The sequence below is a fragment of the Schistocerca gregaria genome, chromosome 10 (genome assembly GCF_023897955.1).
Source record: "Schistocerca gregaria isolate iqSchGreg1 chromosome 10, iqSchGreg1.2, whole genome shotgun sequence".
NCBI classification, from domain to species: Eukaryota; Metazoa; Arthropoda; class Insecta; order Orthoptera; family Acrididae; genus Schistocerca; species Schistocerca gregaria.
The window spans coordinates 72,863,100-72,883,392 of NC_064929.1; the positions used below are offsets into that span (position 1 = coordinate 72,863,100).

The 20,293-nt window shown below is 39.5% G+C and overlaps 1 protein-coding gene across 1 annotated transcript in view; it reads left to right on the forward strand.

Moving 5' to 3' along the window:
* The window catches only part of LOC126293459 (basic phospholipase A2 notechis 11'2), a 147,246-nt gene extending 127,421 nt beyond the window's left edge, over nt 1-19,825 (forward strand). Inside the window, exon 4 of the mRNA XM_049986703.1 lies at nt 16,457-19,825. Coding sequence (XP_049842660.1) covers nt 16,457-16,611 — 155 coding nt within the window. The 3' untranslated portion in view covers nt 16,612-19,825. The remainder of the gene's footprint in view (nt 1-16,456) is intronic.
* Nucleotides 19,826-20,293: the final 468 nt, after the last annotated feature.

Here is a 20,293-nt window from a genome sequence, read left to right on the forward strand (position 1 = left end):
GTGCGTCTGCTACGGTCGCAGGTTCGAGTCCTGCCTCGGGCATGGATGTGTGTGATGTCCTTAGGTTAGTTACGTTTAAGTAGTTCTAAGTTCTAGGGGACTGATCACCACAGCAGTTGAGTCCCATAGTGCTCAGAGCCATTTTTTTGAACCATTTATCTTACAACGTATGCAACCAATTATTTTTCCTTTGAGAACAATTGTTGTAATTTGTCATGTAGTTAATTATTTAATGTATCTTATGTTTTATCTAACCTAAATATTTTTACATTGCATATGTACTGAAAAAATCCGTTTCATTTTAGTCAAACATTAGCGATTGTGAAATCTTCAGAAACCATCTAAGGCACTTTCAGTTACACTATATTAAAATCTTTGATCCCAAAAAATTGCATGGACACACCTATTTATCTTTGTAGACAACGATGGAGTAACAGGCGGAAACTGATTTGTAAAATAAGAAAACAACATTGTAAAATACTACTGCACCGTCGTGTGTTTCTTCATTCATAGTGTACAAATGGTTCAAATGGCTCTGAGCACTATGGAACTTAACGTCTGCGGTCATCTGTCCCCTAGACTTAGAACTACTTAAACCTAACTAACCTAAGGACATCACACACATCCATGCCCGAGGCAAGATTCGACCCTGCGACCGTAGCAGCAGCGCGGTTCCGGACTGAAGCGCCTAGAACCGCTCGGCCACAGCGGAGTGTATAAAATGTACCTCCAAGAATCTACGGAACAGTCAGTTAGCGCAGCTGAATGATGCTGTAGCACAAGTGAGGTCGAGAGGCTGGAGGCAACGTTGTTTGCTGCGTATTTGATGACGGCAGTCTAACAGGAGGAACTTCAGAAGCAATTAGTTGCTTGGAAAGAAGTCGTGCAGCACTACGACCTAAAATTTAATGCAAGGAAGCGTGCGCTGCTGGCCACAACAGGAAAACCCAGTTGATCTGCAGTATACCTGCGTGAGGGTAGCCGTACCAGCTGTACGTTTCTGGTGCCTGGGGTGTATGATATATGGAAAGGTAGAAACGACAGCGAGCTAAGACAGTCTGCAAGTCAGGCTCACACTCAAAGAGTGATGCGCTGGATATGTACTCGACAGACTGAAGCACGCTGGATCCACGAAATCTCTCCTTCATCACGAACGTTGGACCTTCAGCTATCCACACTAAGTGTGATGGGTGTTCAGTTAGTAATGAAACACATTATTTTCTGAAGACGGGTTGGTTTTATTCCGGATTCCGTGTTATTCCACGTTGTTTTGCCTACAAAACATTATTGTACAACACAATCCATTTTCAATGCGACGTCCTTACGCCACCTTACTGGTAGGGCCTGTGTGCCCGCATAGTACCGCCCTACTGGTCGACGCCACAGCCATGGTCTCGCTGCATCATAACCTCCCCGTCATCCACGTACTTCCCGCGGAGTGCATCCTTCATTGGTCCAAACAGATGGAAGTCGGAAAATGCGAGATCTGCGCTGTAGGGTGCGTGAGGAAGAACGGCCCAATGGTTTTCTGAGTTCCTTTTGGGTGCACAGACTTGTGTGAGGCCTTGAGTTGTTGTGCGGAAAGAGAAGTTCCTTCGCAGTTTTTGTAGCGACGAACACGCTTAAGTCGAAACTTGCTGGCAGATTAAAACTGTGTGCCGGACCGAGATTCGAACTCGGGACCTTTGCCTTTCGCGGGAACGTGCTCTACCATCTGAGCTACCCAAGCACGAATCACGCCCCGTCCTCAAAGATTTAATTCCGCCAGTACCTCGTCTCCTACCTTCCAAACTTCACAGAACCTCTCTCTCGCAGGAGAGCTTCTGTAAAGTTTGTAAGGTAGAACATAATCAGTAAAAAGAAACAGAGACGAATGAGCATGACAAATTGGGCAGAAGACGGAAATAACCAGTGACTTTTGTTACATAATTTTTTTTATATTCATGTCAAGTTCAAGCTTTTACATTCATATCATCTTCTGTGTCCAGAAAATTAATGAAAACTTACATGTTGTAAGTTGAACATTTTTATGGTTGATATAATTTATAAAATCTATCATGTGGAAGTAACTTTTTTTTACCCTGTACTCCAAAACAATTACCAAAAAACTACTTTAAGCAACACTAAATTTTACCAATTTGTCGGTGGAGGACTTTTCTTTTGTTGAGCGATATTCCATTCCCCGAAACCCGCTCCCTCCATTAGCTCCCCTCACCCCCTTAATCGACTTCTAGAATCGCCTCTGGCAACTGAGACGATACTCAGTCCGCACGCAATTTGATTTGAGATCCGCTGGCGCAAGCACTCATTACTTCTTGCGAATATAGAGCTAGCTGCGCTACCCAAGAACGATATTTTCTGAATTCGCGGTTACTATGTGTCAACAGACCGTGCTTCGAAGCAGTCGGCCCGTGTACGACAGCGCACGGTACCGATGTGTTCCAAAAAGCCGTGCACGAAAATGTGATTTTTGAGGCGATTATACCTCGAGTTCTGTCCATCATAGAGGTAATGGGCAAACGGCTCGTGAGTATACAGGCTGTATATTTTAAGTTGACAAACCAGAATAACTCGAAAATGAGCTTCACAGGAAAAAATGTATCGATTCCAGAACTGATTATTTTCAAGGGGGACATCTGCTGGTGCTACAATTAGCTTGCCACCAACCACCCTGTGGGGTGGGGTGGAAGACACCTTTAAAATTTCAAATGAGAACCCCCATTTTTTATTGCAGAGTCAGATTCTACTAAAAAAACCTACGGACATTTTGTCTTAAACATTTGTTTTGATTATAGCTAATTGCCGCTGTAATTCAAGAAAATCCATGTTCTCAGTTTTCCGTGGAAAATGGTTACGGATAAATAAAAACTACATATTTACTTCATAGATTTTGATTCGCTAAAACTAAACCTCTCTCCTCATAGAGTGGGGTTTCAGAGAGAGGAATTAGAGTTTTACAAATGTAGACCCAAATATTAATTTTTTCACAAGATTCGGATAAGTTTCGGTCAACATTTGTAAAACTCTAATTCCTCTCTCTCAAACCTCACCCTATCAGGAGAGAGGGAGAGTTTTAGTTTTAGCGAATCAAAATCTACGAAGTAAATAAATGTTTTTTATTTATCCGAGACCATTTTCCACGCAAAATGGGAACATGAATTTTCTTGAATTACAGCGCCAGCTACCAGTAATCAAAACAAATGTTTCAGACAAAATGTACTTAGTTTTTTTTAGTAGAATCTGATTCTGCAATAAAAAATGGAGGTTCTCATTTGAAATTTGCCTCCAGCCCCACCCCCAGGGGGCCGGGGTGGCGGGCTAATTTTAGCACCAGCAAATGTCCCCCTCGAAAATATTCAGCTTTGGATTCTACACATTTTTTCGTGTGAAGCTTATCTTTCGAGTTATTCAGGTTTGTCAACTTAAAATTTACACCCTACACATTTTGGATGGTGACAAATTTTTTGATTCCGGTAAATTTGAAAGTATGAAAGAGCAACTGCTTGAAACGTCCCCTTAGAAAAATTATACACGACTGTGCTTAAACTGACACACAATATTTTTAGCGCAACGCAATCTGACTTTCAATAATCCCTACAAAAGAATAGCCCTGACTAACATTAACCTATACCTTTCACAAATCACTTACCTCACAAAAAAATCTTCGTTACTCGAACTACTGCAATACAGCGAGCGCCACTACTGCCAGCTAAATAAAAGTTTCAAACTACGGAAGTCACTAACTAATGATAGGCACAGTTAGCAAATGAAAGATTTTAATAGAGAACAAACAATGTATTTACCTTTATAGTCATAATATATATATCAGTTCATGACACCAATTCTTACAAATTTCAAAACTCCGCCATCTCTCTCCCCACGTCCACCACTGCTGGCGGCTCACCTCCAACTGCGCAACGCTACGCGCTTTTAGCATCCAGCTGCCGCTGCCCAACACTACAATGGCGAGTATTACAACAATGCCAACCAGCCACAGACTGCACACGTCACAGCCAGTGATTTTCATACAGAGCGCTACGTAGCGGCGGCGTTACCAATAAAAAAAACTAAACAGCCTACTAACATAGCCCCCATGCTCCCCACAAAAAAATTTACAAGTTGTTTTGGGCAGTGGCCAATACAGATTTGAAAATTTTTTTCATAATTGCAATAACAAAGAAATGAAATGCACACACTTATCGATACAATGTTGGTCAAAAGCTAAAATTTTCTCACAGTCCATATAGACAGTCCTGATCATTCATCACAGTAAAATAGTAGTGTTTTTCTCAAAGACTGAGCAATAAAAGAAAATGCATATGGAAGTAGTGGATTTCGATGCAGTCTTGAAGAAGTAGTGTTGTCCTTCCAACGAAAGACAGTGCTGACTCTTGACATGAAGACAGGTAATGGGCCACAACAGAGTCAGTCGACGTTGAAGACTATCAGTAGGTAGGTCCTCACAAAGTAGACCCATTGTAGTCCTGGTAGAGATTACGGTATTGGTGGGTCATCAAAGGTGTAGACCCACTGTAGTCCTTGTAGAGATGGCCAGCAGCCATCTGTTTGACTGTGCAGGCGCACAATCACCATTGAAGAGTCTTGCGGATAATATAGCAAGTCCATAACCACCACTTGTGCACTCACAAAAATTGTTTTTGAAATGTCCTTAGAACCAGCAATGCTGTTATCCAGTCGCTTACTGAATTGATAACACATGTGCAACATGACCAACAGAAACATTTGCAGTGAAATGTAATTTACAAGTTACTTAATTTGATGAACTGGTGTCAATTACAATTTTATAACATAAGAATACAATAACAAAGGTACAATATACATCATTAAAGAACATAACAATACAGATAACATTAGCAGTAGTACAGGCTTTACATAAGAATGGAAATAGGAAATACATCAGTGTTACAAAATTACGACGTAAGTACATACCTAAAAGATCAGAGTAACTTTTGAAACATCAACCTCACACATGAGCATTAGAACAAAACAGAATAAATAATGTGCAAACATCTTTACAAAGTAAATAACATGTTATTAACGCTAATTATATTTGAGGATAACAGTATTCCTCATCATAGTGAATGTAGCATAGTATTAGAAGAGAAAAAATTCTATGAAACAGCACACAGAGACAGGAAGAAAACAAATACACAAGGGTACACAAACACATAGTGGGATAACACAAAAGGAAAGGACAGGGTTTGTTTTACTGCAGTATTTTGCAAACAAAACTTTCTTTACTTCTCGGAGATCTCCCTTCGTTCTTCATTATTTCCAAAAAGTCCTATCTATACCTGATATCTGTACTTTTTTCGTATAACTTCTCAATGCATTTCTTTCAATATATATCAAATCATTCTCTTATATAGGCTACCCCCTCTTAAGCTAACTTAAATCTACTGAGCTCAGATGCTTAACTAAGGGATGAGGTAATGCAGCAGCACAAAACAATTTACACAAACAGCAATGTTAAAAAATGGAAATTGGCAAAAAAAGGCAGCAATATTACAACTAATATAAGGCAATGGGCAGCAAACAAGAAAAATAAATCAGTAATAAAATTGGCTTAACATAGTAATACAAAGTACCATTCAGTAGCACTATGAATGGCAAACAGCTGCAGCAAATGCTATAACTTATACCTAAACATGACAAACCCACAAGCAGAAAAAATAGCACACTAAAGACAACAATGCAGATAAGAACAATGTCTATTCACATCTTAATGTCTATGCAATTAAAGTGGTGCACCATAAAAATTTATTGTAAAAAAATATTACCATGTACTTGAAAAGACAATTCTGTATGCAATTTCTATGAAGGGAAATGTCTTTTTGTGCTACTTCGTTTTTTTAAGTACATCATAAAGTTATTATTTACTGGATCTGTAGGCATAAAATATTTATATTAGTACATCCATAAAATTTATTTTAACCAATGCTTCAGTGCAGTTATAAACTATAAACAAAATGAGTAAATAAATGCATAAAGCAAGCCACATGGCATTTCTCTCAACTAGCAGGACAATAGCCATGAAATGTTTCTCGTCGTTTCTTAGGCATTTTAGTAAATATCATAAATTAAGAGCTCCACAGTGTAATCATATGTTTTCAAGTTTGAGCGTGTCGTATTTGTGACGCTTTCTACAAAGAAATGTCAACAGCGAGGATAATGACACCTTTTTTTTTTTTTTTTTTTTTTTTACCTGTGCCTCTGAAAGGCACACACTAATGGCTTGTTTCCTGGTGGCTGTCGCCCAGCTGGGCGCCCACGACGCATTACGTCCAGGTGGTCACTTAACTTCCTTACCGAAATATTTACGACACCAGTTTCTGCTACCGTGGCTGCCTCATATAAAAAATTTCACAGGTCAAGCATTTGCGTTACAAATATGTAGAAACAAAATCCTGTAAATATAACAGGGTCCAAAAATTTTTGGCGGCCTTGTGATACATTCACGCGTATACACACATTTCATAACTCTTAAAGTACGATTCTTGGTTTCCAAATCCTTTTTCACAAATCAGAGTCCCTAACCACTACTCATTATTTCTTACCTTATTACACATATATATATATATTCGTCGACACTTCTTCAATATTTCATCATAACAGATATGTAGCATAACCAAATAACTCATATAGCATCAGCTTAAACATACCTCAGCAGCATAATTCACATCGTCGTCGTAATAATAACATCATAACACCACAGTCAAATTCTCAAAATCTCCGTAGCTTCCACCAATAATTTCAAAACCTAAAAAAAAAATTCTCTGCTCATGTCAAAAGTGTCATCTGCCTCAAACGTACTTTAAAAATCGTGATCCCATACCAAAAATATCATGCAAAGCTCTCATAGTATCACAATGGTTCCGAAAAAATATGAACAGTTCACAAAGTACAGACAAAATACAACTTCGTAAGTGTGAAGTTATCCAATGGTGTAATTACGTAAACATGTGTCACTGATGTAGTAAAAAAAATGTTTGTTCCTCTGTTAAATGATCAGATAGCTGTGTAATTTATGTGTTAGAGAAATATGGTACCGATGTGTAAAGTTGTATAAGCAAATACCATATTAGCTAGGGCTCCTTGTGCTTGCCAAACACATGGTACACAAAGTAGACGTGTACCCCCCTGAGGATTAATGTAATTATATCCTCAGGTGTTGCAGATTACAGCAATGGAATGAAATGTATCATGGAAAACCTTTGTATCATTGTACTTCAAATATCTTTAAGAATAAATGTTTAAGTACAAAATTAATCACTCAAATACGTGTAAGGGTAGCGCTAAACTGTGCGTCTTGTTGTAAGATAATCTCTGTGAAAGTGTCGTAGTTATCGTCCTCCGAAAACTAAGTTCTGCAGAAGTCAATGTACTTACCTCATGATAAACAAAAGTGAAATGCTTTGCGTATAGATATCGTAGTTACTACGCTTAGTGCCGTGATGAAGAAAGTACTGTACTGTAACGTATTGTTGTGCTACAGAAAAGGCTGTCTCATTGTAGCTATACCACAAAAGTTACTAGTAAAACATGTTTTACTTTCCAGAATTATTCAGAAAAACTGCAGATAAAAAACAGATACACCGCAAAAGCAACATTGAAAATTGTCACTCATTAGTAGCGTCGTGATATAATCGTGTAGCTGTCACATATACTAACCACTGTGTCATCTGGTATCTCACAGAATGTACTTTAAATCCAGAATTTATTTTCAAGTAAACCAAAATGTTGCATTAGAATCTCATTAGTAGTACTGGTAAATGTTCTAAGTATGTCAGCCTTATGGTCGTTACGTAATCGTGCAACTAACAAGCAAGAATGTACAAATAACAACACTATGTCGTCTGTTCACTATAACAATGCATTCGTAATTTCTGTTTTAAAATGTTCCCTAGGTTCTACACTGGATAGTTAACATCAAAACATTGTTGCATGTTAACAGTTTCTCAGTGTGACAAAGCATACTAGAAATGTGAAGTGAAATGTTTTATGGCAAAGACAAAGTTAAAAAGCAGATTATCTCTTAATAAACGGTTTTACATGTAAAATGTGGTTTAAACCTTTACTCTTCCTAGTACGCAGACTGTCAACTGAAAAGCAATTATCATGTGGTTACGTCGGTAAGGAACACTGGAATTTTGCTCAAGGTTAGCTTATGTTATTTTTCTCTGAGCCAGCCGGCGCACGCGGCTGCCTGCGGTGCGAGTCATTGTCTGTTTCTTTGTTGGCACGCGTCGTTAATGGGATTAGGAGACCTAACTTCTACAAATTCACCTTGACGAGAAGGCCCTGACCTGTTTGAAGCTCGCCAGTTCTGATGCAATTCAGGTCTGTCGTTACGATCATATCGTGTGTCGTCATGTCGGTAGATTCCATAGTTTCTTTCTTGTCGGTCACGTGGTGGAGAATTTCTCCCTGAATCGTAACTGCGCGCTGCACCGTTGCGTCTTAAGTTATTCCGTCTCCCTTGATAATAATTATTTTGGTTTCCAAATTTGTCTGTTTCTCTGATTGTCTCTGTGATAGTCATTACCGCGGAGAGGTGATCTTTCCCTGTAATAATTACTACTCTGCCAACGGTTGTCATACGGGTGGTATCTGTTTTGGTCACGATTTACGTTGTACGAATAGCCTTGTCGTGTATTATTTCTGTCATCGCGGAATTGTGACAGGTGTGACCTGTAATTGTTGTGCTCCTGTTTTCGCGTTCCGCGATTGTCAGTGTCAATTTCCAGTTCTTGTAACAGTCCCTGAAAAGCTTCAATGTCGTCTTTGCATCGTCCTGCTAAAATAATCTGTCGTAAATGTTCAGGTAATTTGATTAAGCAAATGCGGATGAGTTCTGAGGGGCTGTATGGGTTTGAAAGATACTGATTCTTATGTAACATGTCTTCAAAATATTTGACAAGACTGGAAAATTCAGATTGTTCGAAATGTTTCATCATCATGATGCCGTGTTTTACTCGGTCTTGTGTGGCTTGGGACCAATATGCTGAGAGGAAGGCATGGTGAAATTCTCCTTCACTGTGACAATCGTGAATGACCGATCGCATTCTTACAGCTGGTTTATTCTCTAAGTAGCCACACATAAATTCTAATCTGTGCTCTAGTGACCAGTTGGGAGGAAAACAATGAGAGAATTGATGGAGCCACGCTTGTGGATGAATGTCGTTGCCAGAATTCTTAAATGTTTTGAATTTACGTGTAGTAATGAACAGCTTATAGTCAAAATCATCGTGTCGGCGGGTAGCATATCGTTCATTGTTACGTCGTGTCGGCAGTTCCATCTCAAAATTCGATGCACCTTGCCAATTTCTTTCATAATTTTCGAAGTGCCCTGTGTTATTATTTTGTGGCTGTTCCGTATTTCTATGTCCCTCTTGCCGTATTGGAGCGCGAGTGTCCTCTGAAATACGTAATTGTTGTATTACCTGTGACAGCTGATCTTGTACTTCCCGGATTTCTCTTTGGTGTTGCGTACTAATTTGATTCAGACTTTGTTTGAATTTCCTAATTTGTTCGTACTCTTCTGTGTCATTAAAGACAACCGGTTTTGTGTCATTCAGATTATCATCTACCTTCGTAGATAAATTAGTGAACTGATCCGAAAGTTCGGCTACTTTCTCCGATAGTGAACACATTTCCTCAGTGTGTTTTTCTGAACCAAGTTTCAGAGTGTCCATTTGTGTTGAAATCGAATCTACTGTGTCCTTTAAGTTTTCCTGAGTTCTTGCAAGTTGCGTAACCGAATCGGTGGATGCAACTGAGTCCATTTTAGCTTGCAAGGTGTCGTGATTTTCACGAACAATAGTTTGCAATTCTTTTATGGCTGCTTCGTGATTCTGTAATGCATTTTCATGCCGCGAAAAAATGGGTTGGAAATGCTCACAAATTTGTGTTTTTACGTCATTACAGATTTTTTGACATTTCGATTCAATGTTATGTAACTCAGTAGTTCGATCTTCACGTGTTTGTTCAAGTGTGGTGTCTAACTTCCGAAGATTTTGTTCCATTGTGTCTAACTTTTGAAGATTCTGTCCCATTTGTTTCTGATTTTGTTCAAGCGTTGTGTCTAACTTTTGAAGATTTTGTTCCATTGTGTCTAACTTTTGAAGATTTTGTTCCATTGTGTCTAACTTTTGAAGCTTTTGTCCCATTTGCTTCTGATTTTGTTCCATTTGTTGCATTAATTGCAATAATAATGTATTAGTGTCTGGAATCTGTTTTTCTATGCTTTTTGGCGGTGCATTTTCACCGGCAACATTTACATTTTGATAGCCAGAAAATGTGTCTTGACTTATTTGAGAAAACGGTGAGGACGCAAAACCTGAATGTACAGTATTTGCAAGGTTGTGTCCTATCATTCCCGATTCCTGAGGCGAGCTGTTGCCGACCGATCGATCGATAATGCTTCCCTGTTCACTACCTGTTTCACTGTCTACACCATTATTTGACGCCCGCTCCATTTCCCTATGCATAGTTACCAAATTACTACTTAGAATGTCTGTTAATTCATTACACAGTGGTGCTGGTAAGCTACGCTCGTCGTCACTATTGTTTCTCAATTTACTTTGGAGCCTAGTGTTACGTTTGTCACACGCCATTATTGTCACAATATTTCACACAACAACACAGAAAACCACAATTTAAAAAGCAAAATAAGAGAACATATTAATGTAGCACTGAAAATAATATCTAGTTAATTGCAAGCGCAGCTGCGAAATACTTGGTGCAAATCTACATGCATGCCACAACTGTTTTGCTGTGCAACAATGAAAGACTGCAACTACAAAGGAAATTCTCTCTATGATTACGCGCTAGCAATACACAAAGGCTACACTAACTACACAAACTACAAGAAAAAATCTGAAGATTCCAGTGAGGTATCCTTGGCTAAGGGTCGACATATGAAACGTCCCCTTAGAAAAATTATACACGACTGTGCTTAAACTGACACACAATATTTTTAGCGCAACGCAATCTGACTTTCAATAATCCCTACAAAAGAATAGCCCTGACTAACATTAACCTATACCTTTCACAAATCACTTACCTCACAAAAAATCTTCGTTACTCGAACTACTGCAATACAGCGAACGCCACTACTGCCAGCTAAATAAAAGTTTCAAACTACGGAAGTCACTAACTAATGATAGGCACAGTTAGCAAATGAAAGATTTTAATAGAGAATAAACAATGTATTTACCTTTATAGTCATAATATATATATATATATCAGTTCATGACACCAATTCTTACAAATTTCAAAACTCCGCCATCTCCCCACGTCCACCACTGCTGGCGGCTCACCTCCAACTGCGCAACGCTACGCGCTGTTAGCATCCAGCTGCCGCTGCCCAACACTACAATGGCGAGTATTACAACAATGCCAACCAGCCACAGACTGCACACGGCACAGCCAGTGATTTTCATACAGAGCGCTACGTAGCGGCGGCGTTACCAATAAAAAAAACTAAACAGCCTACTAACATGCTGTATAACCATCATGATTATAAACAAATTTATACAACTGCAGCCACTGCTAATAAAATTAATAATAGTAATAACAACGTGACAATAACGTCTGATCAAGTTTTACTTTACAGTGAGTGAACTGACCTATCTGAGTATGATCCTACTATCTAACGGACTTTATGCCAACTGCCAAACGAACGAAGATCACCGTCTGTCGCAGTGTGCTACCATCTGGTCAACTCCGTGTGTATTTGACCCATAATACCGTTACGCCATGCCAGTTGCGTAGTCGCTCCCAAAACGTGCACAACTGAAGATGTGCTCGCGACCCACATGCCAAGTTTCACGGAGTGTAGAGGAGCAGTAGCGTGGTGATTTAAGGGCCGTATATTTCATATTACCTCATCTATATTACGTTTAACAACATTCAAAGGGCAGTAACTAAAAGTTAGAGTGTTCACATGCTCCCGGGCTCTGACACAGCAGCCGCCGCTGGGCCCCTTGGCCTAGCAACCACTTGTATACCTATCGGAAGAACGGACATACTGTAGCTAAACTAAAGTACGGGATCGAAAGTCAAACATTGCGAGCTTCTTCCAGCCCAGGCAAACTGCGCAAATCGGATGATTCTGCAGCAAGAAGTGTGGTCTCGGTTGGACCTTACGCTGCTTATAATAGAGCTATTTGTTCACGGACGATTCTTTAGAAAACCCTGGAAAACCAAAATTTTTGATACGAAAAGCGTCAATCGTGAGGGATGGCCACTTTTATTATCTGTATTCGCGGTAGAGCGTCGAAATTTTTCCATATGTTTCTCACACACTCGGGGAAATTCGATACTTCTTTTCGGTATCCGTTACCGAAATCGCGAAGATCAAAGTTACCGCCCTTAACCTCGTAAAACATAGACGTAATATCCAGTATGAGGCGTAAATATAGTTGCTAGGAAACTGTAGCTGGTAATGTTGCCGGACATGTTACTGCAATGTGCTACATTGCCGACAATATGCAATTTTTTAAGTCCCGAGTGAAACTTTCTTTAATCCCCCCTGACAAAATGGTGCTTGACCAAAGGAATAATTTTACTTGCACTGCTCTGAACAACTACCAATCATGTAGATGGTTCCAGCGGCTCTAAAGGAAACCCGTTGCGCAAACGTACTGTAATATTTCTGCGTTTCTCACTGTAAACTTCCGTTTTTCCAGCGTTCTCGCAACGCACTGTTGTTGCGTCTCGTAAGCGATCCCTTTTGCAGATAACCTGCACGCTTCCTTTGATAGCGCTTTCCTTCCGACAGCTTTGCGTTTTGCGAGGCCTTATTGTATTCAGACTATTTTACATATCCACTTGCATGAGGCTGTGCCGCTATTATATGACGAAAGTCTCCTTAATGACGAGAGAAAGTAATCTACTTGTACCCGAGAAAGTATAACAGACGTCACTGTCTCACAACAGCTAAGAAGATCAGACACTGTGGTTCAGTATCTGTCATAATTAGAGTTGCGCTCTACCGAAAATAGAGGTAGTACTGGTAGCGTTTGTAGGGAAAGAAGTGTAAAAGAGGGACGAGTTCTCTTTGTTTCTTTATTTGTTTGGTTTGCACATAATTAGAACCGCACATCATTCAACGTTACAAAATTGTGTACTTTATGTCCTTACATAGTATAAATTGCATTTCATAAATAATAAAAATTAGTTTATTGCGTAACTTCTGTGTTTTTATATAACCAAAGCAATTACTTTTGATGCAAATCCAGTTTACGTGTACAAACATAAACAGTATATATAAAGATTGTTGTTATTTTGTACCCAATAGAACGTTCTTCTATATGATCGATGGCAAGATTTTCCTGCTATTATTGATAAATGCGGAAGTTATTTATGAAGAACTGCATCATGTTTAATGAAGCGATGTTTGATACATTTTTGTTTTACTTTTTTTTATTTTACATTTTTAGAAATTTTGTTTTCTAGGGCTATATGGTAAATCCGTATTGTTTCTTTAATTTCACTACAACATCATCTGTAATGTTCCTTTTACTTTTATTACAACATCACTCAGTTTCATGTAACAAATAAGCACTTTTCGAGGAAAACGTGAACTGAGCATTGATAGTTTCAATTTTGTTATAAATATCGTTTATTTTTAAGCAACAGGCACGACGATTACTGTGTAAAACAAAAATAACATGGTCCATTATAGATAATGTTTTGCATAAACATTTGGACATGAGAAAGCTATCCGCTAGATGGGTTCCGCGATTTCTCACACTTGACCGGAAACGGAATCGTGTGAAGTGTTGCAAGGATGGTTTGCCTGTTCAGGAAAAATCCACAGGACTATAAGCGTCGTTTCGTCACTATAGATGAAACATGGATACATTACTATACTCCTGAGACCAAACAACAATTTAAACAACGGGTTACCTAGGAAGAATCTGCACCAAAAAAGGCAAAGACCATTCCTTCGGCCGGAAAGATTATGGCGACTGTATTTGGGATTCGCAAGGGATAATCCTCATCGACTATCTGGAAAAGGGTAAAACTATTACAGGTGCATATTATTCATCGTTATTGGAGCGACTGAAATCCGAGCGGCAAGAAAAACGCCGGCGATTGGACCGCAAAAAAGTCCTTTTCCATCACGACAATGCACTAACACACACCTCAGTAGTTGTCGTCGCAAAATTTATGGAAATAGGATTCCAACTCGTTTCACATCCCCCCCCCCCCCCCCTGTTCTTCAGACTTGGCTCCCTCAGACTACTATTTGTTCCCCAATTTGAAGAAATCTTATCCAGTATCTATAGCTTTAGAGAACTTAAAGTGTATCTCCTCGTTCCTCAGTATATCCTCATCCTACTCCTTTGCGCGTTGATTCTTCTTGACAAGTCTCTCAAACTGCAGCATACTCTTCATCACTACTAAATTGTGATCGGAGTCTACATCTGCCTCTGGGTACACGTTAAAATACAGTATCTGATTCCGGAATCTCTGCCTGACCATGATGTAATCTACCTGAAATATTCCCGTATCTCCCGACCTTTTCCAAGTATACCTCCTGCTTTTGTCATTCTATTACTAGCCGAAATTTTTTGCATAATTCAATTAGTCTTTCTCCTCTCTCATTCGTAGTATCAATCCCATATTCTCCCGCTACAGTCTCTTCTGGTGCTTCTTCTACAACTGCACTCCAATCAGGAGTGTGAATTAGAAGTACATCTCCCTTTATGTACTGCATTACCTGTTCAATATCCTCACATACTTCCTCTGTCTCCTCATCATCGGCCTACAACGTCAGCATGTATACCTGAACTTCTGTCGTCGGTGTTCGTTTGCTGTCGATTCTGGAGAGAACAACCCTTTCACTGAACTGTTCACAGTAACTCACTCTCTGTCCTGCCTTCCTATTCATAACGGATCCTACTCCCGTTATACAAACAGACCCGAAATATCCCACCTTGTAGCGTAAGGAGGGCCTATGCGTGAAGCGTCCAGTGAATAAGAGGGTAAAATTCTATGTACCGACTTGACAGAAAATCCTACGAAGTTCTGGTCTTACGTTAAATCAGTAAGTGGCTCGAAACAGCATATCCAGACACTCCGGAATGATAATGGCATTGAAACAGAGGATGACACGCGTAAAGCTGAAATACTAAACACCTTTTCCCAAAGCTGTTTCACAGAGGAAGACCGCACTGCAGTTCCTTCTCTAAATCCTCGCACGAACGAAAAAATGGCTGACATCGAAATAAGTGTCCAAGGAATAGAAAAGCAACTGGAATCACTCAACAGAGGAAAGTCCACTGGACCTGACGGGATACCAATTCGATTCTACACAGAGTACGTGAACGAAGCTTCCAAATGATTGGAAAAGAGCACAGGTAGTCCCAGTCTTCAAGAAGGCGTGCCACAGGGGAGTGTTATGGGACCATTGCTTTTCACAACATATGTAAATGACCTAGTAGATAGTGTCGGAAGTTTCATACGGCTTTTCGCGGATGATGCTGTAGTATGCAGAGAAGTTGCAGCATTAGAAAATTGCAGCGAAATGCAGGAAGATCTGCAGCGGATAGGCAGTTGGCGCAGGGAGTGGCAACAGACCTTTAACATAGACAAATGTAATGTATTGCGAATACATAGAAAGAAGGATCCTTTATTGTATGATTATATGATAGCAGAACAAACACTGGTAGCAGTTACTTCTGTAAAATATCTGGGAGTATTTGAAGTGGAATGATCATATAAAATTAATTGTCGTTAAGGCGAGTGCCAGGTTCAGATTCATTGGGAGAGTCCTTAGAAAATGTAGTCCATCAACAAAGGAGGTGGCTTACAAAACACTCGTTCGACCTATACTTGAGTATTGCTCATCACTGTGGGATCCGTACCAAGTCGGGTTGACAGAGGAGATAGAGAAGATCCAAAGAAGAGCGGCGCGGTTCGTCACTGGCTTATTTGGTAAGCATGATAGCTTTACGGAGACGTTTAGAAAACTCGAGTGGCAGACTCTGCAAGAGAGGTGCTCTGCATCACGGTGTAACTTGCTGTCCAGGTTTCGAGAGGGTGCGTTTCTGGATGAGGTATCGAATATATTGCTTCCCCCTACTTATACCTCCCGAGGAGATCACGAATGTAAAATTAGAGAGATTCGATCGCGCACGGAGGCTTTCCGGCAGTCGTTCTTCCCGCGAACCATACGCGACTGGAACAGGGAAGGGAGGTAATGACAGTGGCACGTAAAGTGCTCTCCGCCACACACCGTTGGGTGACTTGTGCAGTATAAATGTAGATGTAGATGTATACTATTTACTGCTGCTGGAGACCACACATCTGCAGAGCACTCGCTGGCAGCACTGACTAAGCTGTTACATTCTTTCCTCTTTCAAAAAAAAAAAAAAAAAATCCTGTGTTTGGTTAACAAACTAGTATTTTGTTGTGTTGGCAGCCCTGGAGCACGGCTATTGGGGAAGGTGCGCCCAACGCCTGTGTGACTGCGACCGCCGGCTTGCGGAGTGCCTCAGGAACTTCCCGTGTCCACGGGGGAAGGCCGTCTGCACGTCCTCCACCTTCCGCTACCTGCAGAACGTCATCTTGGGATAGTGGCACACCTGGAGCACAGCCACTGGAGCAGGTGCTCCAGCTGACAACGTGACTGCTGTCGCAGCCTGGCAGCGTGCTCTTGGAAACTTCCTGTGCCCACAGGAGAATTACCATCTTCTTGTCTGGCACTATCGGCAGACATCATTGTTCCATGGTGTCAGCCTTCAACCACAGCTACTGGGGCGGGCTGCCAAACGACTGTGTGAAGCTAACGTCGCCTGGTGGAGTGTCTGAGGAATGTCCTCTGACGATGGGTCAAGGCCTGGTGCATGTATTTCATATTCCAGTACCTGTAGAACTTCATCTACGTGTAATGACGTCCCAGAAGCGCAGCCACTGAAGCAAGTGTTCGAGACGACAGTGTGACTGTGATCACTGCCTGGTGGACTGCTTCGGAGACTACCCATACACAATTACCATCAGCACGGGACTGATGACCTAGCAGTTTGGTCCCTTCCCCCCTCTTTAAATCAAAAAACCATTGGCACGTTTTATATTGTATACAACCTGCAGACATCATCCTTCGATATTGCCATCCTTCAAGTGAGGCTACAGGCAAAGCTTCGGATGAGACTGTGTTACTGTGACCACCACTTGGTGGAGTGCACCAGGGACCTTCCGTGCCCATGGTGCAGGGCTGTCTGCACATCCTCCACCAAACGACTTTGTGATTGTGGTCGCCACCAGGAAGGAGTGCCTCAAGAAAGCCCAAAGGAGACTTGCCATTTGCATGTCTTGCACCTTCTACTACCTGCAGTATGATAGGTGCCAGCCTTGCAGTGCAGCTACTGAGTAGACATGTTGAATAATTGTGTGATTGTGACTGCCATATAGTGGAGTGTGCGAGAAACTGTTCATGCACACAGGACAAGGCAATCTGTATGTCTTCCTCCTGCTGCTATCTCCAACATATCATCCTGCTATAGGCATAGTGTGCAAGTATGAAGTGTGTGTGTGTGTGTGTCTCGCTGTTCTCAATACCTTATTGCATTAGCACAAGAAGTGAATAGCCATGCGCCATATCAAACAACATCTTTGTGTGCAAGAAACAAAAGCATGTTATATTCTCCACCAAATAAACCTGGTGTATGTTCTATGCTAAAGATATATGTGTCATGACATAGAACATTACTGCACAGTCGAATACTATGTATCACAAACTAACACATTGAATGTGCTTGAGACAAAATATTTCTGGAATAGTGCATGTGCTGAGGACATCTGTATGTGTGGAACATAAGTCATATCTCAAAATGTCATCCAGGTGTAAATCATGTGAAGAATATTTACATCACCTCACACATTATCATTCTGACATGTCTATGATGAAAATATACAGTTTGTGGTGTGGTGAAACATTAGTATGTGTGTTGAAGTATACAACATCTTCGTACCACGATGAATCTGTTAGAAACAAACAACTTCACAATGTGAAAGTTTATCATGGTATAGAGCTCTGAGCTTCAATTTGTATGTTAAGTAGAGGATATCACCTGAGGAAGGGAAGATGATGTCAATATATATGTCATGCAGAAAATAGTGTTGCATTCAAGGTATGTTACTCTCAAGACTTTCTCACGCTTAAATAGCCAATTTGAAGCTGATTTTACCTAGCATTTCTTGGTAACTCTTTGGTGGAAATACTTACGATTGATATTTCCAATTATTCTTATTGTGGACTAAATATGTTCAATAAATCGACAGTGTAAACTGATACTCTACTTACCAAAGATTTGATGTAGTATACAGTGTGTTCCTTTATAGTACAAAAATGTTGAATGTTGTAAACAGTATGAGTAATATCTTGTGACAGGGACTTTTTACTCTGCTTTTGCAATTTGTGCTGAATGTTAGAGGATTTATAAATAAGGAAATACTTCTTGTGTGTTCAACCATACCATGAACCAAAAATCTATTTTTCTTGTTATCTGCGCAGACACTGACAAAGGAACTGGTGTTTCCAATGTCAGTAAGAGGTAATTTTGCATTTACTGACCATTTTCCTGTGCATTCCATCAGCAGCAATAGAAATGTCACCTTCGACATCATCTTTTATTACTTCTGTTACTGAAATAAAAATTATTTTTTTAAATGTTTCATATACTGTATCAAACATTTTGCATTCTTTTCATTACTTTTTATACAGATTTTCAAATATTCCAATCCATATATCATTTAAAATTTGAAATAAATATAAATGATGAACAGAAGTATGAAGAAAGGGCAAAAATAAATGCTATATCTCAGGCAAATTTCTCTGTAAAATATACTAATCTTTAACTATTACTCTCAATAACTGTTATGACAAACATAATACTTTTCAACTACTCATAAGTCTGAATTGACAAATGAGCTGTTGAAAGCAGATGTGTTGCAAATGTCTTTTCCAAACTTTAATGAAGCTTCAGTTAAAAAAATACTGTCCCTTTACTCAATAAAAAGTCTGTGAATTTCATTCAATTCTTGTCTTGCAAAATTTTGCTTCTCCATTCATTAAACTTGTCACCAAGCGATTTATTCCATGACAGTTCTTGGAGACATTTAATTGTTGATATATCTTAAGGTGATAGTTACTGGGGCTTCCTCTCTCTGATTTTAATTGATATCCATGGTGGGATGTATGGAACACAATAATTGAGTATCATCCTAGTTACCTGCTGGTTGGTATTCATAATTAGAGGTACACAACTAGTAGTTAACACTATTTTGTGAAAAGTGGAAAAATCGCATCATACACTCCCTCAGTGGCATGCTGCAACCATCTGTCAGTGAAAATTGTTCATAAGTTATTATGCACAAAGGATTTTCATTATGATAAAGTTGATATTTCCAGAAGTTTGTGTTTTTGTGTTGTTCCAAAAGGCATATTTAACATACGTGCACTGCAGTTTACTAATGTATTTTGATTTTTTTACAGATGAATTTATCTATTGTAAAGTTCACCAATTTCATAGCCTATGACAGTTATAATGCTCATCATGTTTGATGATTCTTGACACATGCTGGATGATGACTTGCCATAATTAGCCAATGTGAATCAATTATATTAAAAAGATAGTGATATTGTTATTGAAACTGATTGTTGGATAAAATAAATTCTTATTGTAGCTACCAGCTACATTTGAAATTTGTTTGCTCATTTCATAGACTATGCAGAACATCTGAAACACAGAAAAAGAAGCAGACTAAAAAACATTATTCATAAAATTCTAAACTGGAAATAAAAACAGTAATCATTATACACTGAAGTGCCAAAGAAATTGGTGTAGGCATGTGTATTCAAATAGAGAGATATGTTAACAGGCAGAATACGGCGCTGCCGTCGGCAACGCCTGTATAAGACAACAAGTGACTGGCACAAGTGTTAGATAGTTTACTGTAGCTACAATGGCAGGTTATAAAGATTTAAGGGGGGATGTAACGGAAAATGTAAACATTAAAAAATCATTACAGACATATTTATTAATGTACGAATCTAAAATTTTGCATGTGTAAAGCAAAGGAGCTGTGCTTTAATGGAAAAATATAATGAAATATGCAGAATTAATATTTTCCCAGAAATTTGAATTTTTTATTGTCTTTTTTTATAAAAAGCCATAACTCAAATTTTAATCATGCAATTAATCTGAAAATTTTATTCTAGTATCCTGAGAAGGCTGTAAGACCACTGAACTATCGTTAT